The 26,495-nt window shown below is 51.1% G+C and overlaps 1 protein-coding gene and 1 long non-coding RNA gene across 5 annotated transcripts; one reads left to right on the forward strand and one right to left on the reverse strand.

The window, feature by feature from the left end:
* Positions 1 to 32: 32 nt before the first annotated feature.
* Positions 33 to 22,152, reverse strand: LOC115031741 (uncharacterized). The gene is made up of 4 exons (XR_003837399.2): positions 21,863 to 22,152; positions 14,722 to 14,843; positions 7,352 to 7,523; positions 33 to 336 (listed from the first exon to the last, which is right to left on the reverse strand). It is a non-coding gene; the product is annotated as an uncharacterized LOC115031741 (long non-coding RNA).
* Tecr (trans-2,3-enoyl-CoA reductase) lies at positions 3,898 to 26,495 on the forward strand. 4 transcript variants are annotated; one of them, XM_021170297.3, is made up of 13 exons: positions 3,898 to 4,060; positions 23,658 to 23,708; positions 24,273 to 24,324; positions 24,734 to 24,778; positions 24,866 to 24,969; positions 25,046 to 25,161; positions 25,247 to 25,352; positions 25,441 to 25,513; positions 25,600 to 25,643; positions 25,737 to 25,794; positions 25,872 to 25,960; positions 26,138 to 26,183; positions 26,261 to 26,495. In XM_021170297.3, the coding sequence occupies exons 1-13, from the start codon at positions 4,046 to 4,048 to the stop codon at positions 26,386 to 26,388; spliced, it is 927 nt and encodes a 308-aa protein (XP_021025956.1). In that variant the 5' UTR covers positions 3,898 to 4,045; the 3' UTR covers positions 26,389 to 26,495. The 4 variants fall into 4 exon arrangements, with proteins under 4 accessions (XP_021025956.1, XP_029336375.1, XP_085699900.1 ...); XM_029480515.2 differs by lacking the exon at positions 24,734 to 24,778 and having other exon boundaries at positions 3,899 to 4,060; XM_085843773.1 differs by lacking the exon at positions 3,898 to 4,060 and having other exon boundaries at positions 23,398 to 23,708.

Below are 26,495 nucleotides of genomic sequence, written 5' to 3' on the forward strand. Positions count from 1 at the left end.
GCTCCTGGTAAAATAAAAAGCTGCAAATAGAGTTTTTTAAAAAAGATTTATTTATTATGTATATGAGTACACTGTAGCTGTACATATGGTTGTGAGCCATCATGTGGTTGCTGGGAATTAAACTCAGGACCTCTGCTTGCTCTGACCATGCTTGCTCTGCCCCAGGTTTATTTATTATTATATATAAGTACGCTGTAGCTGTCTTCAGACACACCAGAAGAGGGCATCAGATCTCATTACGGATGGTTGTGAGTCACCATGTGGTTGCTGGGGTTTGAACTCAGGACCTTCAGAAGAGCAGTCAGTGCTCTTAACCCGCTAAACCATCTCTCCAGCCTGTAAATAGAGTTCTTTGTTATGGCATGTAAATTGCACTAGGAAGAAAAATACACTTAGAACAAATCAATTATTCTAGATCAGGTCCAAGGATGAGGCCACAAGTGTGCACAATGGAAAGCAAGGGCATGTGAAACTGTTGCTTTGAACTTGTGAGCTTATAGAATGAAACACTGCTTTGAACTTACTATTGACATCTTCTGGGACTCCCTTTTGTTTAATATTTTATCTGTGAGGTAATTTTATAAGGAACTTTTGTCTAAGAAGCTATAAAAAGGCTGGGAGAAAAATAAATGTGTAGATGTCAGGCTGACTTCCTCTTTTATGTTTTTTCTTTCTCTGTGGAGCCAGTTATTTATTTTGTAGTGCTCTGCCTGCATATATACTGCAGGCCAGAAGAGGGCACCAGATCTCATTATAGATAGTAATGAGCCACTTTGTAGTTGCTGGGAACTGAACTCTGGACCTTTGGGAGAGCAGTCAGTGCTCTTAAACTCTGAGCCATCTTGCCAGCCCTCACAAAGAGTTAATGAGCTTCTCGACAGGCCAGTGAGAGGCCCCTGAGTTAAAGAATAAAGAGTCCAAGTAATTCCATTTCTTTTCCTAATACTCTACTGCTATCAGCAGGAGTCAGTTGCCAGAAGCCATCAGTCCTGGTCCCCAGAACAGTAAAAGAGGGTTAATGACCAGAGGGCATTCTCCTCTGCTCTGCATCCCACATCAGTACCTGAGTGTCAGGGTGGAACCCTGAAATTTCACAATTTCAGTTTTCTTTACAGCAAAATAGTATTGCACAGAGTATATGTACCACACTGCCATTAGCCAGCCGTCGATCAGAGACAGTTTACGTTGTTTGTATTTCTTAGCTATTGTGTATAGCATGGCAGCCAACATGGCTGAGCAAGTATCTGTGTAGTGAGAAGTCCTTTGGTCATATGCCAAGGAGCAGTATAGCTGGATTATATGGTTTAGTTTTTTGGCTTTTTGAGAATTCTCAAACTGATTTCCATAGTGGCTACACCAGTTTGCAATCTGCCCAGCAGTGAACAAGGGGTCACCTTTCCCTACACCCCCTCTAGAATTTGTTAATGGTTGTTGTATTGGTTTTATCCATTCTGACAGCGATGAGATGAAGCCTCAAAGTTTAATTTCTGTTTCTCTAACTCTAAAGAATGATGAATACTTTGAGATGTATGTTAGCCATTTGTATTTCTTCTACTGAAAACATGTCTGTTCTGATTCACAGGCCCTCACCCCTTTTTTCTGGCAAGAAAGTCTACAATTTTATCGGGCCTGTTATATATTATTAAACCAACCCTAAATGCCATGTCTGAACATTCATTCCTGCAGTATATACATATATATATATATATTCAGGCTGCAGACTACAGCAAGCAGAATGTTTGGAGACTTAGTGCTGTAAGGGAAGGGCTCTGTCTTAGTCAAGGTTTCTACTGCTGTGGACAGACACCATGGCCATGCAACTCTCATAAAGGACAACATTTAATTGGGGCTGGCTTACAGGTGCAGAGGTTCAGCCCATTATCATCAAGGAGGAGTATGGCAGTGTCCAGGCAGACATGGTGCAGGAGGAGCTGAGAGTTCTACATCTTGATTCAACTGCAGTCAGGAAAGGACTGACTATCTCCCAGGCAGCTAGGAGAAGGATCTCAAAGCTGACCCCCACAGTGACACACTTTCTACAACAAGGCCACCCTTACTCCAATAAGGGCACAACTCCTAATAGTGACACTCCCTGGGGCAAGAATATTCAAACCACCACGTCCCACTCCCTGGCACCCATAGGCTTGTTCAAACACAGGAGTCTACAGCAAAACACATTTAGTCCAACTTCAAAAGTCCTCATAGTCTAACACAGTCTTTTTTTCAAGACAGGGTTTCTCTGTGTAGCCCTGGCTGTCCTGGAACTCACTCTGTAGACCAGGCTGGCCTTGAACTCAGAAATCCGCCTGCCTCTGCCTCCCAAGTGCTGGGATTAAAGGCATGCGCCACCACTGTCCAGCTTGGACCCTTCTTAATCATGGTTAATTTCTTAGCTTCAGCTACCCAGCATCAGTTGTCCCAGTAACCCCTTCTATTCTTGACTTTAAAGCCAGAGCCACATGGCCAAGGCTGCCGATTTCAACTGGAGCATGGTCCCCTGGTTCTATTACATTGTCACCAGCTTTCCCACACCCCATTTTTAAAAACCAGCTATTTGTTTTCTTGACTCTGTTTTTTTTTTTTTTTTAAGATTTATTTATTTATTATATGTAAGTACACTGTAGCTGTCTTCAGACACTCCAGAAGAGGGCGCCAGATCTCGTTACGGATGGTTGTGAGCCACCATGTGGTTGCTGGGATTTGAACTCTGAACCTTCGGAAGAGCAGTCGGGTGCTCTTACCCACTGAGCCATCTCACCAGCCCTTGACTCTTTGTTTTTTGAGTTCTTTGTGTTTGCTGGCCTCTGCCTTCTGTGTACTGGGACTAAGGGTGTGTGCCATCATCTGGCTGCACTAGGCTTTTAACATTTTATATTTACTTATGAGAGTATATGTATATGTGTGCTTGCACATGTGCCATGGTGTCTCTATTCCGGCCTTACATTATGTGGGTCCCTGGGATTCAATTGAGCCCATTAGGTAGGGCAGCAAGTGCCTTCATCTGTAATGTCTTTTTTTTTTTTTAAGATTTATTTATTCTATGTATATGAGTACACACTATGAACCTTCATGTGATTGTTGGGAATTGAATTTAGGACCGCTGCACCTCGGCTTGCTCTGGCCAACCCCACTTGCTCCGGCACAAAGATTTATTTATTATTATAAGTTCACTGTAGCTGTCTTCAAACGTACCAGAAGAGGGCATCAGATCTCATTATGGGTTGGGATTTGAACCCATGTGGTTGTTGGGATTTGAACTCTTACCCACTGAGCCATCTCACCAGCCCCTGTAATGTCGTCTTTCTCTGCACTGTTCTCTGATGTCCTGTATTTTTAGACTGGCAGCACCTGTCATTTTTTTTCCTGTATATTTCAAGGGCTCAGTAGCTACATGTAGCCAGTAGTAACCAAACTGTACACGATAACGCAGGCAGAGACAAAGGCGGTTTTGCTTCTAGGGCCAGCTCAACTGACAGGAGCTGTTTTAGGAAGGGACACCTGCAAAATGCGGTGCAGGCTTTCTTTTCCTTTCTCCACTCGTGATATCTGGAGTCCTTTCAAGGGTCCTGGTGATGGATGATATCTGAGGTCTCATCTCTTAGATGAGCTTCTCTACATCTACGAATTCACCCCAAGCCTTGCTCTCCGGGCCACGCCGCTCTTTGTTCTGGTTTTGCCGCATTGACCCCTCATCTAGATGTCGCTGGATTTCCACCGCAACACTGCAATGGGCGGAGCCAGAGGGCGCGCGGCGCCGAGGCTTTCTTTTGATTGGTGGGTGGCCGGGTTTTAATCTTGCTTGTCAAAGTGGGGGGGGGGGGGGGTCCGCTGCGCTCCTTGGATCGCGAAAGCTGATTGGTCAGTTGTGTGGCGCGAGCAGAGGGTGCACCCCACGCTGATTGGCAGGAGGGACGCACGCATAGAGAGGGGCGGAGCCGGAGTCCGGGAGTGCTGCTCCCTGTGTGTGTGTGGAGCTGGGTGGTGTTTGGTGCATTACGGCGGCCACTCAGCTGCAGCAGAGCAGGTGCCATCCTGTGGAAGAACCATGAAGCACTACGAGGTAAGCAGCGCGGGGCCCTGGGCCATGGTCACCGCAGACCGCAGTGTCCTGCAGGGCCTCGGAACCTTTTTTTATGGTCCGACTCTCCGCCATGGCGCAGGCGCAGTGTAATCTCATTGCGCATGTGCAGGGGGGGTATTTATAAACCTGCCACCCAGGTTGTTTGGGGATGCCTTTTCTTAGGGTCTTGCAGGGCCTAGGAAAAGCTTGCAGCTTCCTTGCAGCATCCTTGATGGCCTGAGTGGCAGGTGTTCAGGAGGAGTGCGGTGCGGAGCACTTGTTTTTGGTGCGAGCGATTCTCTTGCACAATCCTTGCACGTTGTCAGCGCCTCGGGCTCAGGAGGGGCTCTGCAGCTGGCCTGCCTCTTCCGACCTTCGCACCCACCTCGCCACGATGCTTGGGCGGCGAGGGAGTTGGTTCCAGGGTCACGCCAGCCGGTGATCGCCAGGGAAGAAATCTGAATGCGCAAGACCATTTTGGAAGCTCATGTCTTCTGACTGTATCTTGGGTCACCTTTCCTCTTAAAACCAAATCTTCTAATGCTCTTCTCGACCTGATGATATTAATTTCGTTGTTGCTGGCTTTTAAGTAATCATCATAAAACAGTAACTCACTGCTCACATTCGTAGTAAGAATACATTAGTCAGGGCTAACTACCGTATTACTGAGGTTTTGTTATCTGTCCTCAGACTCATAGTCCTCTGCGGAGGGATTCGTAATTTCTTACTATGTAGGTGAAAGTCAGAGATGTCCAGTGAGTTGTCGGAAGGTCCCTGCTAGTAATTGCAGAACAGAAAGGAAATGCAGATTTCTTTTCAAAGGCATAGTTTCTAACCACTTGCAGTGCGGTTCCGGGTAAATGAAAGCTGCCAAGCTGAGAGTTGTGTGTATTTCTCCCCTCAGATCTTAAATTTGTGATGAAATTAGCCAACCTCAGCCTAGCCTTAGGTTAGGGTTGGTTTTTTGTTTTTTGTTTTTTTTCCCCCTTCCCTTCCTGCTCCCTCAGTCTGTAGTGCTAGGCTTGGAATTCAGGGCCTTTCTCCTGCTAGGCAAGTACTCTATGATCTTGTAAAACTGAAGCTGTACAGCAGTGTACAGTATCTCCCCATTACCTCCTCCCCCAGCCCCTGGCAACCACCACTGGTCTCTGGAAATTGGCATACTTCAGGAACCTCCAATACATAGGAAATAATCCTTTTTTTTTTTTTTAATCACAAGTTGAATACTAATATTGCTATTCATCTTCTGTATCGTGATTATTGTTGGTAGTTTTCCCAGGGCCTGTGAAACGAATCTAGAAATCCCCAGTTTTTTTTTTTTTTTTTTTTTAACATGATGCCAGAGGACCAGAGATGGGAGTCTGCAATCCTTACGCCCCATCAACTCTGTGCTTTCAAAAGGAGGTTTGTTCCCTGGGGTGTTTTTCCTTTCCCACCCCCTCTCTTGCCCTGGGGGAAAAGCCATGTTCGGTTTGAGAAGTACAGGCGGATGATGGAGTTTGCAGCCAATCATTTTAATTTGCTAGTAGAAAATCAGGCCAGGTAGGCTTCTGAGGCGGGTGCTTTGTTTCAAGGAGCGTGAACACAGCCTGAGGCTCACCAGAAAACTTGATCTGGTTTATTTCAGAGCCTCATTTCCCCCAGTGCCTCGATGGGCTGATGGTAGTTCCTCCGGCAGAGCAGTTGTATGCACAAGTGTGCACACACAAGGCTCGGAGGCTCTGGGTTCCACAGCAGCATTGCAGGACAAAGGCAGGCAAGAACCAAACTGGGGAGTAGGGGTGGAGCTCATTTGGTAGAGCACGCTCCTAACCTGGGTCGGATCCCTGGCCCTGAGGAAAACCCGGCAAGCAAGCTGGTTTGGTACACTCCAGGTCTTGGGACATGGAGGCAGAAGGATCAGGAGTTCAAGGTTATCTTCAACTACATAGTGAGTTTGATGCCAACTGGGGCTAGAGATCCTGTCTCAAAAATCCAAACCAAATGAAATAGACAAAAAAAAGAAAAGAAAAATAAAAACAAAGCTTGAGGGGCCTGGAGAGAACACCACAGGAAGACCAACAGAACCAAGTGACCTGAACCCTTGGGGTCTCCAAGAACCTGAACCACCCACGAAAGAGCAAACAAAGGCTGGACCTGGGCCCTCCACACATACGTAGCAGATGTGCAGCTTGGTCTTTATAGACAACTGGAGCAGGGACAGAGTTCCTGCTGATGCCCGCCTGTGGATCCTGTGTCCCTAACTGGGCTGCCTTGTCTGGCCTCAGTGGGAGAGAATGCGCCTGGTCCTGCAGTGGCTTGATGTGCCAGAGTGGGTTGGTAACCAGGGGGGCTTCTCTTTTATCAGAGGAGAAGGGGAGGGGGTGGGGAAGCTATGTGAGGGGGGCCGGAAGGAGAAAGGGGGCTGTAATGAGTACATGACGTGAATAAATAAATAAACAAATAAGTAAAGTAAATGGGAAAAAAACCCAAAAAGCCAATGTGACCTTGGTGAAAAAAAGTTATTTCACATATGTATATATATTTTATTCTCTGTTGACATTTGTTTAATACACACTGAGGCCATAGTTTTGAGATAGGAGCATCTGCAATCTCCTAGCCCAGTTTGCAGAGCCATTTTATCGGTACAGACCAATACAAATGGAAGAGATGCTTTCATAGTTAAGATCATGGGGGAAAGCGTCAGCTTAGTCCACATTAAAGAGTAGAGTTCTGGGCTGTTAGGCCTGCATGCCGGAGACCCTGAGTTCCAGTGGCAGTCCTGGATAAAACCAGGCGTGGTAGTTGATGCTTGTGATTGATCCCAGTACTTGGGAGATGAAGGCATTAGGATTACAAGTTCAGAGTCATCCTTGCCTAGCTACGTCGTGAATTCCAGGCCACCCTGGTAGGATGGCTCAGCAGGTAAAGGTGTCTGCTATTGAACCTGAAGACTTGGGGTTAGTTCCGTTTAGTTCCTGGAATGCAGGTGGTGAAAGGAAAGAACTCCCACAGGCTGCCCTCTGACTTACACATGCACGCATCAGTGTGCATCACAGGCTGCCCTCTGACTTCCACATGCATGCATCAGTGTGCGTTCAATTACAATAAATAAAAATGTAATTTTTCTTGAGGTAGAATCTGTGTAGTCTGTGTAGCTCTGCCTGACCCTGGGTGGCCTGGAACTTGCCTTGTAGACTAGTCTGGCCTTGAACCAAGGGATCTCGCTTTGTCTTCCTAAGTGCTGGGTTTAAAGGCATGTGCTACCACAACAGGCTAAAATTTTAATTTAAATAACAAAGTAATAGATACCTTTGAAGGACTGAGTCGATCCTTTGCCCTCTTGCACCTCAGTCCACTGGGAAACCTCCCCGTCTCAGAAGCCTCGGAGATAGTGAGACAGTTCATCAGGTAGAGATGCGTCTTTGAGGCTTACCTGAATTTGATCCCTTCACCCCACAAGGTGGCAGGAGAGAACCAATTTCTGGAATACAATGAATTTTAAGAAAGAGAAAGACTTTTTGCCCATAGGAAGACCCCACAGATATAATGAAGTACAGTTAATTTTTTTTGGATATTGTGGTGCTGAGCTGGAACCCAGGGTCTTTCGTGCACAGGCTAATCAAGCATCCTGCCCCCCAAAGCCGCGCCCCCAGACTTGGTGCCCAGGGGCTGGAGAGATGGGTCTAGAAGACCCAGGTTCAATTCCCAACATCACCAACATTCTGTCTAACCCATCTGCAACAGCATTTCTAGGGCCCCAGCACCCTCTTCTGTCCTGTGGGCATTGCATAAGCTAAGTGCACATGATGTGCATGCAGGTAAACAACCCTAAACATGCAGGTAAACAACCCTAAAAAGACCCGAGCTCAGAAAGGTTCAGGACCTCACGGTCAGTTACGGTCACAGGGAAGACCCAAGGCACAGTGGATTCCACCTGGAGTGCAGATTGCGGCTTCTTGGTAAGTTTCATATCAGCACAGTTCATTGCTTATTTATCAGTATAGAGACTCCCTTCCCTGCCTAGGCCTAGTGGAGGGGAAGCTTCCTGAACAGGGAGTATAACTTAGGATAGTTATAAATCAGCAGGGTCGTTGGAAAACAGCTTATCCTGGGCTCAGGGTTTCTTTTTAAAATTTTTTTTATTAGTGTTTTTGCCACTGGAGACGGTGCTTGGAGAGCATGCCTGTGGTAGCTCGAGACAGATACTGTGCCTTGTAAATCTCCTGAGAGTCATCCATGTAGAGAGCCTCTGTAGCTCAGGCGGACCTTGAGCTCATGGAATGGTGAGAGTTCACCATGCAGGCTGTAAAGGTAGCTGTTTAGTACCTCGCCTCAGGCCAGTTCCTGCCTGCCTGGCTCTCTCTGAGGACTTAGTATGAAAATTTTGAAAGTAGTTTTGGTCAAGAGACATTGAAAAAAATTACTGTATTTTTTGTTTTTTTTTGTTTATTTGTTTGTTTTTAATGTTAGGCATTGGAGCCCAGGGCCTTTCTTGCATGTGCCACTAAACTGCATCCCTAGGCCCGATTAAAAACATTATGGTTATTATCATCATCTGTGTGTGTTTGGTGTATGTGAATTTGGGCAGGGGCCAGAGGAGGGTGTCGTGTGCCTAATCATTCTTGGCCCAAGTTTTGACGCAGGAACCTGAGCCTGGGCTAGGCTGGAGGCCGGCGATCCCGGGCACCACTTCTCTGTCCATCACAATTCGGGGTTACAGGTGTTATATGGGTTCTGGGGTCCAAACTCAGTGTCTATAAACCACTGAGCTTGCCACTCAATGCCCCTCGTTTTTTGTTGTTTTTGCAGGGTCTCACTACGTAGCCCTAGCTAACCTGGAATTTGGCCACTTAGACCAGGGTAGCTTCAAACATAGACCAGGCTAGCTTCAAACTTAGGTGCACTTGGCTCTGCCTCCTGAGTGCTGGCACCAAAGGTGTGCGCTTCCAAGCTCCTGGAATTTTAGACAGGCTCTCACTATGTAGCATAGGCAGACTTGGATCTGTGTTCTTCCTGCTGTGGGTTATCGGCGGTACAGGCTTGTGTCATCACGCCTGGTGCTATGAAGCAATTGCTTAGAGGCAGATAACAGACAGGTAGGTGATAGGTGAGGAGAAAGTAGACCTGTGTGCAGGTACCGAGTCAGGCCTCAGACCGAATTCTGGCATGGCCGCCTGACGAAATGGTTTGACTCAGTGGATGGGCTAACTTCTCAGCCTGTCTGTGCTCGTTCCTTGGAATGAAACCTGTGTGGTTGTGAAAGGACCATGAAGGTTAGGGAACATCATGATGAAGCTAGATAACGCCATCAAGGCTGTGTGTGCAGGAGAGCTTTGGGTGTGATACTTTTTAGTTTTAATTTAGTTTTTTTTTTTTTTTTTTTTTTTGAGAAAATTTCTTCGGAAGCCCTGTCTTGGAACTCAAGTGAGATCCCACCCTGCTCCTGCCTTTCAAGTTCTAGGATTAAAGTCATGAACCTCCACGCCTGGCCAACTTCTTTTTAGATTCTCTTCTGTGCTGGTGCCAGGTGTGCTACTGTGTCTGGCTTCTCTGAGCACGTCACAGATCTCCTGACTGAGCATGCCTCAGACCATGAATACATACGGCTTGTGCCCTGGGCACACAGTGGCTCAGTTTGCACACCTCTCTACAGAACCCATAAGCTGCACAGCACATTGGGTCAGCGATCTCAGCCTCGACACCAGCACTGTGCAGATGGGAGCTGACCCTGCCCAGGGCCAGCCCCTCTCCTTCCTTAGCTGTATTTGTACTGATTCTCCATTCTAGGAAGACAGCAGGGTGTGCAGGCTTTGCAGCAGACCTGGGGTGCGATCCTTCTCTGCCCCGGGAAGGGCTGGGGCCGTGGCCATTCTTTTACTGTATTTATGTATATAGGTATGGGTCTTTTGTCTGCATGTGTATATCTGTGTGCCGTCTGCGTGGCATCAGGTGCCCTGTAGTTGGAGTTATAGTTGTGAGCTGACTAGCGAGTTCTGGGACTTGAACAGCGATGGCCATGTCTGTGTTGTCGGGTGGTCTTTTCCAAGCTTTGGTGCTCTGGTGCACACACTGAGCGCAGAGGAGGCAAGCTGAGACTGAAGGACCCTGGGAGAAGCTGATGGTCCCGATGTGCACGTTAGGTCGGTTATTGCTAGGGACGACTTAGACGCCCACAGAGCACCGCAGAGAGAGGAGCAAGTGGCCTGGACAGACTGGCCAGTGTGCAGGGCTGGTCCAGAAAGAGACTTCTAGTTCTGATAACATTGTTGGCTTTGGTTGAGTGCCCTGCCCTTTGACAGGCAGGTCTGGCTGGGTGGGAAAACTGTTTGGTCAAGTTCAGGTCTTAACACCTTGGTGCTATTGATAGTGACAGCCCAGAATGTTTTAACAGCTGGGGATACTTACCTCAGCTCTGAGAGTGTAGCTAGCCATCACAGTCATAATAAAGCTGTGTGCTCGTTGCCTTTAGTTTCTCCGTTGTGCCCCCCACACCCCCCTTTTTTTGGTAATAGACAAGATCTCACTACTCAGCCCTGGCTAGCTGGAACTCACTGTATAGACCAGGCTGGCCTTGAACTCACAGAGCTCTGTCTGCCTTCTGAGTTCTGCGATGAAAGGCTGGCACCACTATAACTGGCTTGCTTTTTTCTTTGTCACTGGGGATGAGCCCAGGGGCTGGCACATGCTGAGCCATTTGTTACTGTTCTCCATCCCAGTTGTCTGCCCATACCTGCCTGTGGTCTTACATGTGCAGTAGGTATGGTTCCTAGCCACTTGACATTTGGGGAAACAGAGGCACAGAACAGTAGAACTTCATGTCTATAAGCTGGCAGGTAGCAGAATCCAGACAGGCTCTGGTGATTATGTACCAAGGGAGGGGTGGTTGTATGGCTGTGCAGGACGTGGCCTTTAGGGCCACTTTTCCGTTTAGATTTTTCTCAGGTAGGAGGCCAGGATATGGATAGCATTCTCCGGGGCTGCTGGGGAGGCTGAGGTACTGGGCACTGTGCCTGACTGTAGCCAAGTTCTCAGCTCTAAATCATCAGGTAGAGGCAAGTCTGCATCCCTGTCTGCTGCGGGGAGTGTAGCCTACCTGTGGCACCCCTCCTCCTTTGTGATGTTGGGGAGCAAACTCAGGGCCTGGAGCAGCTGTGAAGGTTCTCCCATCCTAGCTGTACCTGTCCTCTTAAGACATAAACTGGTCAGTTGGTAACTATGTATATGAGTGTTTTGCCTGCATGTCTGAATGTACAGCACATGTGTGTCTGGTGTCTGTGGAGGCCAGAAGAGGGCTTGGATCATCTGGGACTGGAGTTACAGCGGTTGTGAGCTCTCATGGGTGCACTGTGAATTGGACCTGGGTCCTGTGCAGGGGCAGCAGATGTTCTGAACTGCTGAGCCATCTCTTCAGACGCCTCCTCAGGACTTAGAATTACTAGTTTACTGTTATTGTGACTCTGTGTGTGTGTGTGAGAGTGATGGCTCACATGTGGAGCTCAGAGGACTAAGGCTGCTGGGCATGACTAGAGTGCCTTTACTTGCTGAGACCTGAACTAAACCCTTTTTCTTTTTTTCTTTTTCTTCTTTCTTTCTTTCTTTCTTTTTTTTTTTTTTTTTCTTTTTTTGGAGGGGCCCTGTTTTGAGATAGGGTTTCTCTGTGTAGCCCTGGCTGTTCTGGAACTCGACCTGTAGTAGACTAGGCTGGCCTCCATCTCACCTACTCTCTCTCCCCAGTGCTGGGACTAAAGGCACATGCCACCGTTAGACACTTTTCTTTAAAATAAAAACATTAAAAAAAAAAAAGGCTGCCTTTACTTACGTGTGTTTGTTTTATGTACCTGTGTGAGTGTTACATGCACATGTGTGTCCGGGTGCCGGAAGAGGCCGTCAGATCCCTCGGAGCTGGAGTTACAGGTCTTTGTGAGCTACCTGACATGGGTGCTGGGGTCCAGTCAACTATTGATTAAGTGGTCCGATTGAACAGCAGCTGTTATCAATCACGGAGTCACATCTCCAGTTCCCACCCACCTCCCCTTTTTTAAAAGACAGACTGTCAGTATAGCCTTGGCTGGCCAGGAATTCACTGTGTAGACCAGGTTGCCCTCAAACTCACAGAGATGCCCTTCTCTGCCTGCAGAGTGCTGGGATCAAAGGTGTGGCCACCCATCTGGTGTTCGTGCTTTTTTTTTTTTCCCTTTTTGAGACAGGGTCTCACTGTGAAGTCCTTACTGGCCTGGAATTCTCTATGTAACCCCAGCAGGCTGGTTTCGAACTCACAGAGATCCTCCTGCCTCTGCCTGCTGAGCGCTGGTATTAAAGGTGTGCGCCACCACACCTGCCTATTTTCCTTTTGTTTTTCTTGGCCATTCATACTTTTGAGAAACCCTGTTTGCCTATGTGTTGACTGGATGACTGCTAGTTTTAAGAGTTTGAGCTTGTTCTGTACTGTGGAGTATTAATGTCCTGCCAGATGGATGGCTGCTGGCCAAGCTCTCTGCAGTGCCCTGGCCAGGTTTGGGATTGCCCTCATCCCTGACCGGGTCCTCACTCAGCCCTGCTCAGATGCAGACACTACCTGGAGCCCAGCCTTCCTTGTTCTGGGAGTTCCATGTTAGACAGGCTGGCTAGGCAGGGCATGATTCTGTAGCTTCCCTGAGGACCTGTGGACTTTATGCCGGGGATGATGAAATTCTCTTACCTGTTGATCTGACCTAATGTGTAACTGTCAGAGGGCAGTCTATTTTAAGTCCTCTGGGGCTCTCACAGAACCATTGTATTTGGAAAGGCACAGGGCCACTGCTTATTTTCAGTCTCTCCCTGCCTTGCTTCCAAGAGAGAGAGGTACTGTAAATAGCTTAGAAGCTGGGCATAGTTTTTGATAGTTTTTGTTGCAAGCGGAGCCTTTTCCACTTATCCCTGGGGAGTTACAAGGGCCTGTATCCGTCCTGTGTCCCTCCTGCCACCTTCTGATTCTTCTATCCTTGGAAGGTCTGTGTGTGACAGATCTTGTCTCACACTCACAGGAAGTCTCCATTTGGTCAGCAGGATCGGCTGGCCTTCAGGTGTGCTGTTCAGCAGGTAGATAGACAGCTGTCACCTGTTGTGCCTGCTGTTACTGCAGCTGTCACCTGTTGTGCCTGCTGTTACTGCAGCTGTCACCTGCAGCACCTGCTGTCATGGCAGCTGTCACCTGTTGCACCTGCTGTCACAGCAGCCAGCAGCTTCTCTAGGAGCCAGTACTGCTGCTGCCTTGGCTCCCTGAAGTATCCACATCCCACCCATTCCTGCCTTTCTTATTGTAATTTAAAAAAATGATATTTTGTTATTAACTTATTGTTCAGATGTTATGGACTAATAGAATCCCATCATTGTAAATAAAAGTTTTAGTACAGTAGAGGTGATTCCTCTCACTCCTTAAGCAGGAGATAGTGATAAACAGTATAATATATGTGCGTATTTTAAAATGTAATTGTGTGTGTGTGCGTGCGCGCACGCCTTGAGTCTTCTAGGCAAAACCTACAGGACCACATCCTGAGCCCCATCCAGATCCAGGTGTATCTTTATTTTTGAGATAAAGTTTTTGTTATATAGCCCAGGCTGGCCTGAACTTGAGATCCTCTTGTTTCAACCTCTCAGTGCTGGGGTGACTAGCTTCCAGGTAGGTGTTTAATGGGATGATGGATAGAGGGTCTCAATCTGACCTTTCCGGTGTACTGCCAGTGCCCTTCTGTGTGCTCCAGTGCCTAGCGCTGTTGCTGTTTGGAGGGAGTTATTTTCACAGCCTCTGGCAGGCCTCTGCATCCAGACTACTAATTCTCTCAAAAGGATCCCTTAAGAATTCAAGCCACAGCCGGGGATGGTGGTGCTCGCCTTTAATCCGAGCACCAAGGCGGCTGCAGACCACTACAGGCATGGAATGAGTTCCAGGTCAGAGAGGGCTGACTATAGAGTGAAACCCCGTGTCAGCAGTCACAGCAAAGCAAGCAGAATTAAACTCAAGTCAGGCCTCTCCTCACCCAGCCCTTGGGACCGTCTGCCACATCACCTCTGCATTTCCACCTCATCTTCTTCCTCTATGCATATGATTCCAGACCACATATCTGTGAGCATCCTTTCCGCTTAACTTGAGGCCCTTGGCACGGCTGCTCTTCTGTGAGGATGGCCACCTTCAGCCTTGATTCTTTCAGGGTTTGACCGAGAGCCCCATCAGGGAGCTGCATCCTCACCTTCCCTCTCCTGACAGGATTTCACTAAGCACTCTAGCCTGGCCAGCCCAACACTCATGTAGGCCAGGCTAGCTTCACACTCAGATCCACCTGCCTGTGCCTTCTGAAGTATGACTAGGGAGGACTTTCTTGACCACTTTGTATAGAAATCTTCATGTACGTCCTGCCTCCACCACACCTGTGTCTGTTCCATGTAATGTTTTGTGATGTGATGTCACTTCATATTATGTAGACCTATTTGCTTTGCATATTCATTCCCTTGCTGTCCTTCCTTTTCGCTGGGGGTTAAAACTAGACCTCATACATATATGCTCAGTGAGTTCCTGGCAAAGATGTTTTTCCTAATGTGGCCGGCTCTCCAGATTTCCAGTGTCTGGAATGTGCGTTGGTTTTTCACAGTCAAAGGGGATTATTCTGGCAAGCGGAGCGCATGCAGCGCATGCGTAGACTCACCTGCCTGCCGGCTTGAGTGGAGCCAGGGGCGGGCATAATGGACAGTGGCCGTCGAACACCTCTAGTCAGTTCATCCTCAGGGTCTCTGACTTCTTTAAGCTTCCTGGCTTGCCTGAGTCTTCCTGTCCAGAAATGGAGAGAGGCCCGAATTAGATCTTTAATTGCTAAAGGGCAGCAGGTGGGAGGACCCGTGAACAGGATAGGCACAGCCCTGGAGGAGGGCAGAGGTGCTGAGACTGCAGCTCCCAGATTGAGAGCTCAGGCACAGTAAGGGACAGAGGCAGGCGAGGCTCAGCCCTGTGAGTTCTTAGCCCTGTCCTGGGGCTCGAGACCTGTGCCCCCAGCTGCAGTTTCTTGTCAGCCTGGAGAGCAGCAGGGCAGACGTGCATGCTGCCCGCCCACAGCCCTGGGACACGGAAGGAGGGTGTGGGAGTCACTAGGTGAGGCTCTCGGGGTGGGCCATGGCAGTATGGTAGGGGTGTTTGGAGATGGCTGTCCCTTCCGGTCCTGGGAAGTGTTTTATATTTTTTTGCTGAGGATGAAATCTTGGCCTTGTGTATACTAAGCACCTACTGCCCACTTTGATATAGACCCGCCACCAAGAAGATAAAATTTTTTAATTATATTTTTTATTGTGTGATGCTAGAGGGCTGTAGTTCAGGGCTTTATGCACGCTAAGCCAGGTCTCGCTCCTGTCTGTGGGAACTTTGAAGTCATATATGCCAGGCAGTGGTTAGAATTTCTAATGTTGGCACCTAGGACAGGGTTCTTCCTGCCAGTCCACTGGGTACTGCTGTAGCAATCTGTTATTTTTTATTTGTATTTGAGACGGTATTTTGCTGTGTAGCCCAGGTTAGCTTTGCATGGGACAACCTCTGCCTCATCACTGGCACCAGCATGCTTAGCCCATGGCAGTCATTGTGAATGCACATGCAGCCTGAGGGTTAGATGCCCACAAACCTTCCTGTTTGCCTTTCTGACCTTAGCTAGTGTTGGCAACACTCCCGCTCTCCCAGGCTGGATGGTGGCAGTGGCCTTCACCTGCCGTGGGAAAACATGGAATTGTTGCTCCATCCTGCCTTGGCATCTCTGGATTTAGGAGGTGTCTTGGGTGTGGCCCACTGTACCATGTTGGTCTAGCAGAGGTTGGTACAGGTACATAGGGTTCTGGGGTCAAGAAATGTGGGTCAGTCCTTGGCTCCTCTGTAGCATCCACATGCCCTGCATAGGTGATACTGTCTGCATGCATTTGAAAATGGAGACTGGCCCTTTAAAATAAGATTTGCTGTAGCCTGTCTGCCTTTGTCTCTGTCTCTCCTTTTGGATAATTGGATTTAGGCCTCCCTTTCTTTGTAACAGAGCCTCACATATACCAGTCAGATGCTCTGCTATTAAGCCATACCCAGTTTTACTATATTTCTTTCTTTAATCCTTTATGGTGCTAGAGGTCAGTGCAGCTTTTTGATGCTTTTTGAGACAGGATCTCACTGTGTAGCCTTGCTGGCCTGGAACATAACTCTACAGATGAGGCTAGCCTCAGACTCATAGAGATCTATTTTCCCCTGCCTTCAGAATGCTAGGTTATAAGGTGCACAGACTAACTTTAAACAAAAAAGTATGTCTCCAGGCAGAAACAGAGGCTGGCAGATCTCTGAGTTCAAGGCCAGCCCAGTATACCTGGTCAGTTCCAGGCTAGCCAGGGCTGCCTAGTGAGATCCTGCCTCAAAAACAAAACAAAACAAACAAAAATCCAAACAGAAAAATACAGTGTGTGTGGGCGTGCTGTGGAGCCTGCACGTGGAAGTCAGAGGTTGTGCCACGGGAATCTGCTCTCTCCTTCACCACGTGAGTTCTGGGGATAGAGTTTCTGCATCAGGCTTGGTGGTAAGCATCTACGTGCTGAGCTATCTCTCCCCCCCCCACCTCTTCCCTCCCTACTACTTTCCGCCCCTCACTTTCCCTCCCTACTCTTCCTCTTTCCTCCCTTTACCTTCCTTCTGCTCCCTAGTCCTCCCCTCCCCTCCCCACCCCTCCCTTCTCTTCCCCTCTCCTCCCTCCTACCCCCTTTAATTGCTGTGGCCTCTGTACTCGGTGCCAGTCCTGGGTTGAGAGCTTGTGAACATAGTGTTCAGAGTGGCTTCTGTCGAGGTGCAACGGGCTGGAGCTCGAAGTAACCTGATCATAGGCCAAGTATAGGTGGTCAGCGTCTGTGCTGCCCCTGTCTGGGGTAGCCTGTTCCCACTACTGCTCCTAGAGAGGCTGGCTAGCAAAAGACCTGTCCCTTGCCCCTGGTGCACCATGGAGAAATGAGGTCAGATGCCAAGGCCACTGGGGAAGGACAAATTTGGGCTAGAGCAGGTGCAGTCTGTGCTGGCTTTCTGGCAGCAGAGAGCAGGCCATCAGCTATCACAACATTATTAGGGTTACTGGGTATTTCTGGAAAGTAAAAGAGAATGGGAGCCAAAGCCATGGAGCTGGAGTCTCAGATGAACGCGGGGAGGCTGTGTGTCTAACTGGTCAGCTGCCTGCCCTGTGCTTGGGCCAATGGTTGGGCCAGGTCTCTGCCCTCTGGGCTCAGCAATGTCCCTAAGAAGAGTGTACATGCCCTTATGCCTCAGGAGTGCTTGCACCAGCGGACTGAAGGACCAGAGAGGTTCTTTGAATCTTCCCTTGGGGTTTCTGGTAGCAGTGAGTGCAGAGAGCATGTTGCCCTGCCACGTGGAGATACTGACTGTGTGGCTGTGTTGTGCCGGGCTGTCCACTGTGGGGACCCGTGCCAGGGCTGAGAGCCTGAGGGAGCGCTGGCTTGCTCTCTCCACCCCTGTGGACTCATGGCTGACCTCCTGCCTCAGGCACTCCTAGGTGACCCAGTCTGTAGACTGTGCTTCCTCATCTGGAACATGAACTCGAAGCCTGCTGTGGTGGTTTGAATAACAGTGGTCCCATAAACGTACGTGTTTAAGTACCTGGTCCTTAGCTGGTAGAACCGTTGGGAAGGATTAGGAGGTGTGGCCTTGTTGGAGGTGTGTCACTGGGGGTAGGTTTTGAGGTCTACATCATTCCCAGCTAACTTTCTCTGCCTTGTGTGGTTGTGTCTCAAGATGTGAGAGACAGTTTCAGCACCATGCCTGCCCCCCTGCCATGCTCCATGCCATGATGGCTGTGGATTCTAACCCTATGGAACCACGAGCCTCAGATTCAATGCTTTTTTTTTTTTTTTTTTTATAAGAAAGCCTTGGTCATGGTGTCTTATCACGGCAGCAGAGAGGTAACTAACACCCGCAGTGCCGGCCCTGGGGGTCATTACAAAGGAGAGGCACTTACGGAGCCCAGCAGGGTTGAAACTGCTTACCAGTGTCCCCACCTAGAGTCATCGGGCAGGCCCCATAGTTGAATACCCAGAATTCCAGGTGTGTAAGTTCGTGGCTGACCTGGAAAGCTGGTCGGAGGCACTGAGCTAGCCTGGGACATGAACGCTGCAGCCATGGTCTGGCTTATAGGCAGAGGACCTTGGAGCGGCAGGGCTCCCGCATTTGTGAAGAGGTGCATGCAGCTTGAGTACTGTGGCACGCAGACATGGCAGGTGTGACCCGTCCAGCCTGGCCTTGATGGGGCTGCTCCTTCCTACCCGGCTCGGCAGACCAGACTCTTGCTCTTTTGTCTCCAGGTTCAGGCTATTTGGGGTCTGCTGCTTCCACTCTGTAAGTCTAGAATCCAACCATTGTTCCTCCTCTCTTGTCCCTCCCCGTCTCGGTCTCCCTGCCTCTGCCTCCCCCCCTCAGACTGTCCCACCAGCACTGGCACTTGTGAACTCCCGAATGAACTTGTGTCCCTTCTTTGCTCAGAAACCCTATGTGACTCCTATCTGAGCCCAGGCTAAAGCCAAGGTGCTCCCTGGCCTACAGGCCTGCTCAGCTGTGTCTCTCCCTCCCTGCTCCTCAGCCATGCTGGGCACCTGACTAGGATCTTGGTACTTGCCTCTGCCTGGACCTTCCTCCCCTGGATGGTGAATGGCTGTGTCCTTCTCCCAGGCCTTCTGCTGGACAGCTCTCTCTCAGGGAGCTCTTTATTCCTTTACCTTATTTTCAGCTTTATTATTTTTGAGATAGGGTAGTTCTGATCAGCCTGGAGCTATGCAGGCCCGACTGGACTGGAACTTTGGGTGCTCCCTGCGCTGCTTCCCGAGGGGTGGGATGGGTGTTGCCACGCCCAGCTGTCGCTCTGTTCTTGTCTGCTGTGTCCCCATCTGGGTTTCCCTCAACTCTTGGTGACAGGTTGCATGTTGCATGCTTCTTTCCTTCCCTTTGCTCCTGCTCCCTTGACAGAGGCTTGGGTTGAGAGAAAGGCTTGGTAGTGTTTGTTCCCATGCCTGAGGCAGGGAGAGTGGGTAGGCAGGCAGGTGGTGGCTCCCCAAGGACTCTGCTGCTAAGTGGAAGAGTGAGGTTAGGGTTTCTTTTGGTCTGTCCTGCACCCCAGCTGTGTGCTTGCTCATTATCCCTAGGACTGTCTCTGCCGGCCATCCTTCCACCTCCTGGCACAAGGGGACAATGGAAAGTATTGCAGTCTCTATTGGCTGTCATCGCCCCTTTCCCTGTCCTCCCACATGGCTCCTTGTTGCTTGTGTTCAGGCTCACTGCCACCAGCTGGGTGGGGCACGATCCTGTCAGCCCTCTGACCTTGGGTTGCTGCATGGATGCAGTCAAGGTTGCAGGACAGAGGGGCCTGGCTGGCTCCTGGCACCTCTGTGAGTGCTCCTCTGCCATAGTCAGTCGTGTGATATCCCTGTGCTTTTTCTCTTTCCCGGAGCATGTAGCCAAGGCCAGGACAAGGTGGGCCTCCCATTTTCTGATCCTCCCAGAGCTGGGATCCCAGGCACACACATGTCAGCACACCTGGCCACTGCTGAGCGTCTATTCTAGATGGCGCTGTGTGAATGCTCGGGTGGTTGTCTTCTTGCCTTTTGCTATCTTAATTCCTACAGTGAGAATGGGCTGCTGAAGTTGGAAAGAGTCTGTCACCTTGTGGCTGAGGAGGTGGAGAGCTTGCGTAGAGCCACACAGAGAGGTCTTTTAAAAATGTAGTGTCCAGGGATGTGTGTAAACCCCACTATGCCTTGCAGAACCTGTCAGGTCTGGGTCACCACTGAGGTGACCATGCTGGAGCCTGGTGAGCAGATCCATTCTCTCAGTATGGGGTGCCTTAGAACCAGGGCTGTAAGGCCTGGCAGCCTGGAGTGCAGTGTAGGCCCTGAAGCAGACAAGGGGACAGCAGCCTCTTAGACCATGGCCAGGTCCTGGTCCCAAGGGGTGATACTGAACCGGGCTCTGCCTGGGATCACTTGGGTGTTAGAAAACAGCCAGGCCCAGGGCAGAAACAAGCTCTCCCTGGTCTCCCCTCATTCTTTTTTTTTTTTTTTTAGCAAAAGCTCGGTGGGCTAGGGCCAGTGGACAGGCAGTAACTAGACTACTATCTGTAGTCTTTTTTTTTTTTTTTTTTTCTCTTGAGACAGGGTCTCATGTAGCTCAGGCTGGCCTCAAACTTAGATGTTGCTAGGGTTGGCTCTGAACTGATCCCGAGTCCATCTGCTGATTGCTGGGATCACAAGCCTATGCCACCGTGTCTGGTGGGATTACTGTTTTAATTGGTGCTGTGCTGTGGTGCCCAGGAGCCTGAGGCAGGAGGCGTGAGCCTCCTGTGTAACAGTGACACAGGGCATGCTTCTCTGCCTTTTTGTTGCCCTGCCAGGCTGGGACAACCTTAAGAGTGCTACCTTTGTTTCTTAGAACAAGGAACAGACGCTCTCTCTAGTGTGCCAACCTTGGTCTTGCCACACAGTGGTGTGCCAAGGCCAGCATCCATCCCCCTACCCCCCACCCCCGCCCTCTGCCCCCACCCTGGGGTGGGCTTCCGTTCTTAGACTGCTTTGCTGTCCTTGACCTTGGGCTGGTCCGAGTTGTTGTTGGCTCCAGCCAGGCCTCGTTATAGCAACCTCTGGGTGAGAATTCTTCACAGACTAGTGGGACTGTCATCGCAGAAGCAGCGCATGTGCCATGCCAGGGCTCCTGCCCTTGTATTTGTCTTTGACCCCTGACTATTGTGCTTTCAACAGCAGGTCCCCCACCTCTGCCCCTGGCCAGCTTGGGGACTCAGGTTACCCCTCACACAGATAAACATCTGTCTCACTGTAGGGGGTCCTTCCTTCGCTGAGTTGTGATTTCTCCCCAGCATGGGCAGACCTGGCTGCCTGCCTTCAGGGGTCACCCTGGCTGGGGCACCTTTCCATAGCCATCTGTGCCCTCTGACCCCCGACTTAGGTGCCCCTCCTGGTTGTACTCCAGGCTGGCTTCAGTGTGGATGAGGGTGTGAGATCGTTACATGGCAGGGGTGGGGGTGGCCAGAGGTTGACGAGTGGGGTGGGGACCAAGGTCTAAGGTGCACATTGATTCCCCTCCATCTCCTTAGCCTGTTCCCCGGAGCTATGCGGTCTTCTCTCTTTTGATGGACACTTTGCCTGTCTGTTACTGATTGGGCTGGGGTGTAACTTGGTGGTACAGTATCTGCCTTGCAGTGTGAGAGCCCTCCATAGAACCCCCTGAAGCCAGAGCTTTTGCAGTGCAGTTCCTGTGACTGAATAAAGTGCACAGTCCAAGTGTGTGTTGCCGACACCTGTACTTCCTTAGCACTTGGGAAACTGAGACAGGAGCATTCTGAGTTTAAGAACTCAGACCCTGTCTCACCCCTCACTGATACCCCTCCTCCCAAAAAAGTACACAGCCTAGTGGATTTCATCACCTTTCGGGATGCAGGCCCCCACCTCTGTGACTGGCACCTTTGTCTTAGCCACAAAGAGCATGTGTCTTTCAGCATTCCCCCCTCCTCTTGGCCCCCCCCGCCCCAGGTTACCAGCCGGGTTCTGTCTGTCCTGGTCTGATCCTGGGCTTGAAAGTCTGGTTTCTTTCATCTCGCCAACCTTCTTGCTACACTTAACATACCTTTTATCTTGGTTTTGAAATAAATCTAGAGGCTCAGAGAGTTGCAAGAACGGCCCCTGGCCCACTGGGCCTTTCTAGACCTATGCCTGGGGGGATGGCAGCTGTGTGGAGCTTGGGCTTGTGCAGGCCGTGGGAGGCCCCCGACTCACCTCTGCTGCAGGCAGTCCCTCAGCTTGTGGCTTGGGATTGCTCTTCACCGTGGCCCCTCTCCATGCGCTCTCCTGCTGCCCACCAGTTGGTGCACCACGGCTCCTGGCCTGGCTGCAGTGCCCCAGCTGGGGGAGAGGCTAGGGTTTCAGCCCTCCCCGGCAGCTGGCCCAGTAGGGAGAGGGGCTGGTTGTATTTTAAGCTGTTGAGTGGTTCAGCAGGAACTCGATGGCCTTCCCTCCCAGTGCACACTGTGCCGCCCTCCTGTGATTCACATGGACTCTAGGGGCTCAGCAACTATTAATATAGCCCCAGCCCAGAGCCCTGCCACCTTGCCCCTTCTAGCACATTCCTCATGTGCTCCTTCCCTCTTGGTCCTCTTTAGAGGGGTCCCAGCGTATGACAGCTCAGTCTGGCACTGATTGTCCTTGTGTGGACTCAGCCATCCGCCCCAGAGTATGCTGTGTCCATGATGTAGGCTCTGGCACATATGGGCAAGCAGGCCTGGGTACCGCTGCCTGCCATAGGAACCTTGCTCTGAACTCAAGCCCAGGAACTACAGGGCAGCATCACTGTGTAGGGTTACCTTCGTGGGGGCTTCCCAACCTGTACATGCACACATACACACATGCATACACTTTCTGTGTGCTAGCACCATGTCGGCCCACCCATGTCTTCTCAGGGACCCCTAGCAGACCTGGGATCGTGCCATGGCCTCTGTTGTTGGGAGCATGCAGGTGGCAACAGTTGGCTTCTCTGGCTGTGATGCCCCCTTCTGCTGGAAAAAAGTGGCAGATCCCCGCATAGCCCTTGGGTCTCCCCCAGCCAGCATGAGCAGTGTTGAGCATCATGCAGTAGTCTTCTCTGACCTGCTGGGTCCCGATGGGTCAGATCCCCTGGGGTTCCTGCCTCCTTACCCTGCCCCTGTGCATATTTTCTGGCCTCAGCCTGCAGGTTTCTCCTTTGGGGGCTGTGGACCCCAGGGGTGCAGGCAGGGTATGTGTTGGGCTTTGGTAGGCTCGTCCATGGGTGAGCACATTGTGTTGGCCTGATGTGGTAGGAACTGTGAGGAGTGAGGCGGTGGAGAGGGAGGTGGAGGGACTCGGGAACTCTGCACCAGTACCTCTGGAATTTGTCACCTCCCTGGGAACACAAATGCACAAGGGAAATAATCCAGTGTCCCTTACAGCTTAGAAGTGGAAATGGATGATCTGTCTCGGAGATTCTCCAGATAGCTGGCATTTCCCCAGGCTGGGTAACCTGTCAGCCAGGGCTGCACACCGAGGCTGGGCTAGTGGCGCCTGCCATGGCTGTGGGCCTTTTCTTTCTCTGGGGGATCTTCATGCCCCTGGCACTTCTGAGGGCCTGTGCCCACCCAATTAACTGCCTGTATGAGGGTAGCCCTCAGGGGAGGACTGTGGCTCCTTTGGTGGGGACTCGGGCTGAGATGGTTTTATATTTAGCCAGGCCAGGCCCTGGTGCCACTCGGGTTACATCTGGCATTGGCGCTGGCTGGGCCTGGTCAGACACAGGCTCCCTTCCAGCACCGAGGCAGAATTTGATCATGCTGCCCGGCCCAGCTCACAGCAGCTTTGTGAGGAGAGGTCGGAGGTGGGGGCTGGCGGCTGGCAGTGGACACCACAGTCTGGAAGGCAGAGCAGGAGGGTCAGCGGCGGTGGCATGGATATCAGCTTGAGCATGGCAGCCAAAGAGGCCCACCAAGGCCTTGATGGTCTTCCCATGCCCATGCCCCACAAAGCAGCCAAGAAGCATAAAAAAGCTGTCCTCTTCTTTGAGGTGGAGATTCGGGATGCAAAGACGAGGGAGAAGCTGTGCTTCCTGGACAAGGTAGGACTGCACCCCTGGGGGTGAAGTGCCAGGAGGGCTGGGTCCCTGTTCCTTACAGCTCCCGTAGGGCTATGCAGGCATCGGTGGCCCTCCCTGTCCTTCAGAAAGCGTGTAAAGGGTATTGTCTTCATCTAGAGCAGCAGTTCTCAACCTGTGGACCAAGACCTCATTGGGGTCGTCTATCAGATATCCTGCATAGCAGATATTTATATTACAATTCATAACAGCAGAATTACAGGTATGAAGTAGCAATGAAATAATGTTATGGTTGGGGTCAGCACACCATGAGGAAAAAAAGAAAGAAAAAGCGTGGCAGCTTTAGAAAGGTTGAGAACCACTGCGCTAGAGTGTGAGCAGCTGTGGCCCCTCTGTGGGGCTGGAAGCTGACAGCCTGGTGTGGGAAGGGACAAGGCAGCCTTGGGAGGGCTCTGTGTCCTTAAAGGAGGTGGAGGACGGATGTACCCTGTGAAGTCAGCCAGCTTGATCCTGACCTGCCTGTACCTGGACCCCCTCGCCCATCCTAGGCCTGGCTCCCTTCGGACTTAACGCCTTGTTTTCCTTTAGGTAGAGCCTCAGGCCACCATTTCTGAAATCAAGACCCTTTTCACCAAGACACGTGAGTCTCCCGACACACCTATTCCTGCTCCTGACACATCTGTCCCCTGCTCCTGACACATCTACCCCCCACTCCTGCCTCCCCTCTGGATGTGACCTGGGCCTGCATGCCTCCGCATGCCTTTCCCTCATCGGCTTGTTGCCTCTCAGCACACTGGAACAGTGAGTGAGGCCCGGCTGACTGGGCAGGCTGCCCCTGTGTGGTCACCAGCAGGAATGCTCTTGTGCTATCTATCCAAAGGGGTAAAAAAAAAAATCTGTCGCTGCCTATCCTGTGTGCCCTTGCACAGGTGGGAGGAGCTGGGGGGGTCCTAGAGTTCTGGAAGCCTTTAGAGGCAGGCCAAGTTGGGGCGTGGGTAGGCTGAGCCTTGCCAGATTAGGTGATGCAACCCCTGACCTTCTCCTGGCAGACCCGCAGTGGTATCCTGCCCGCCAGTCCCTCCGCCTGGACCCCAGTGAGTACAGCTGTCCATCAGCCTATCCCTTGGGCTCTTGGGGTCAGGAAACCAGGGCAGTAACCAAACACTGACTTCTCTCTGTAGAGGGGAAGTCCCTGAAAGATGAAGATGTCTTACAGAAGCTTCCTGTGGGCACCACAGCCACGCTCTACTTCCGGGACCTCGGGGCCCAGATCAGCTGGGTGACGGTGAGCTCTGACTCCTTCCCTGGTCTCTGCCTTCAGCCACCCTGGGGCGACTCACCTTGTCTCTGGGTACTCCCAGGTCTTCCTGACGGAGTATGCCGGGCCCCTTTTCATCTACCTGCTCTTCTACTTCCGGGTACCCTTCATTTATGGCCGCAAATATGACTTTACATCCAGTCGGCATACGGTGGTGCAGTGAGTGGGCCCGGAGGAAGGTAGGGGTGGGAGGGAGGGAGGGTGGAGGCTGGATTGGCCCTGGCTGAATCTGCTACCCCACTAGCCTCGCCTGCATGTGCCACTCGTTCCACTACATCAAGCGCCTGCTGGAGACTCTCTTCGTGCACCGATTCTCTCACGGAACCATGCCTTTGCGAAACATCTTCAAAGTGAGCACCCCCATTCTTCTTGTCTTGCCCGCCCCCCCAGCAGCAGTGCCTGCGCCCTCCCCACATGCTAACTCATTTGCTCTTCCAGAACTGCACCTACTATTGGGGCTTTGCTGCATGGATGGCTTATTACATCAACCACCCTCTCTACACACCCCCTAGTAAGTGGGTCCAGTGCCCTTTTACCCAATGTGACCCCACCACGAGGCTTCCCCTTACAGGGCTCTCCTTCCTGCTTTTTCTACAGCCTATGGAGTTCAGCAGGTTAAGCTGGCACTGGCCGTTTTTGTGGTAAAGAGGCTGGGGCAGCAACCAAGTGTGGTGAGGTGTGGCAGCTGGGTGGGGTGAGGGCGGGCTGTGGACTGACCCCTTTCTCCTTCGTAGATCTGCCAGCTTGGGAACTTCTCCATCCACATGGCTCTTCGGGACCTTCGGCCTGCTGGTGAGTGGCTTGCTGGGGCTGGGGCTGAGTGAGCAGGGTGAGGAGGGGGTCTGACTTACTCTTATCCTCCATGCCAGGGTCGAAAACCAGGAAGATCCCATACCCCACCAAGAACCCCTTCACCTGGCTGTTCCTGTTGGTGTCCTGTCCCAACTACACTTATGAGGTGAGGGACTGGACTGCCTTTGTCCTCCCAGGTCTGAGGTCCTGCACATGGTGAAGTGCAGGAGTGGGCTGTGGGGAGTGAGAAAGCTTGACCTCGGTGAGGCTGTAGCTGTCCTCTGGGGCTGTCTGTGATGCTGGGCTTCCTTCTCTGTCCTCATTCTGCCTGTGCTGTCCGCAGGTGGGCTCCTGGATTGGCTTTGCCATCTTGACCCAGTGTGTCCCAGGTGAGTTCCTTGTCCCTGTGCGGTGGGCTGCCCTTCCAGCAAGGCAGCCTCATTCTGATACCTCATTCTGCCCACAGTGGCCCTCTTCTCCCTGGTGGGGTTCACCCAGATGACTATCTGGGCCAAGGGCAAGCACCGCAGCTACCTGAAGGAGTTCCGCGACTACCCGCCCCTGCGCATGCCCATTATCCCCTTCCTGCTCTGAGCAGCTCCTCACGGCTCTGCCCAGTAATACTCTCCACCCCTCACTGCCCCGTCCTGATGTGGCTGGCCATGGCTCTCCAGCAGCAACAATAAAACCTGCTTACCCAA

Source organism: Mus caroli, unplaced genomic scaffold, assembly GCF_978045245.1.
Source record: "Mus caroli unplaced genomic scaffold, Mus_caroli_1 scaffold_10, whole genome shotgun sequence".
NCBI lineage: Eukaryota > Metazoa > Chordata > Mammalia > Rodentia > Muridae > Mus > Mus caroli.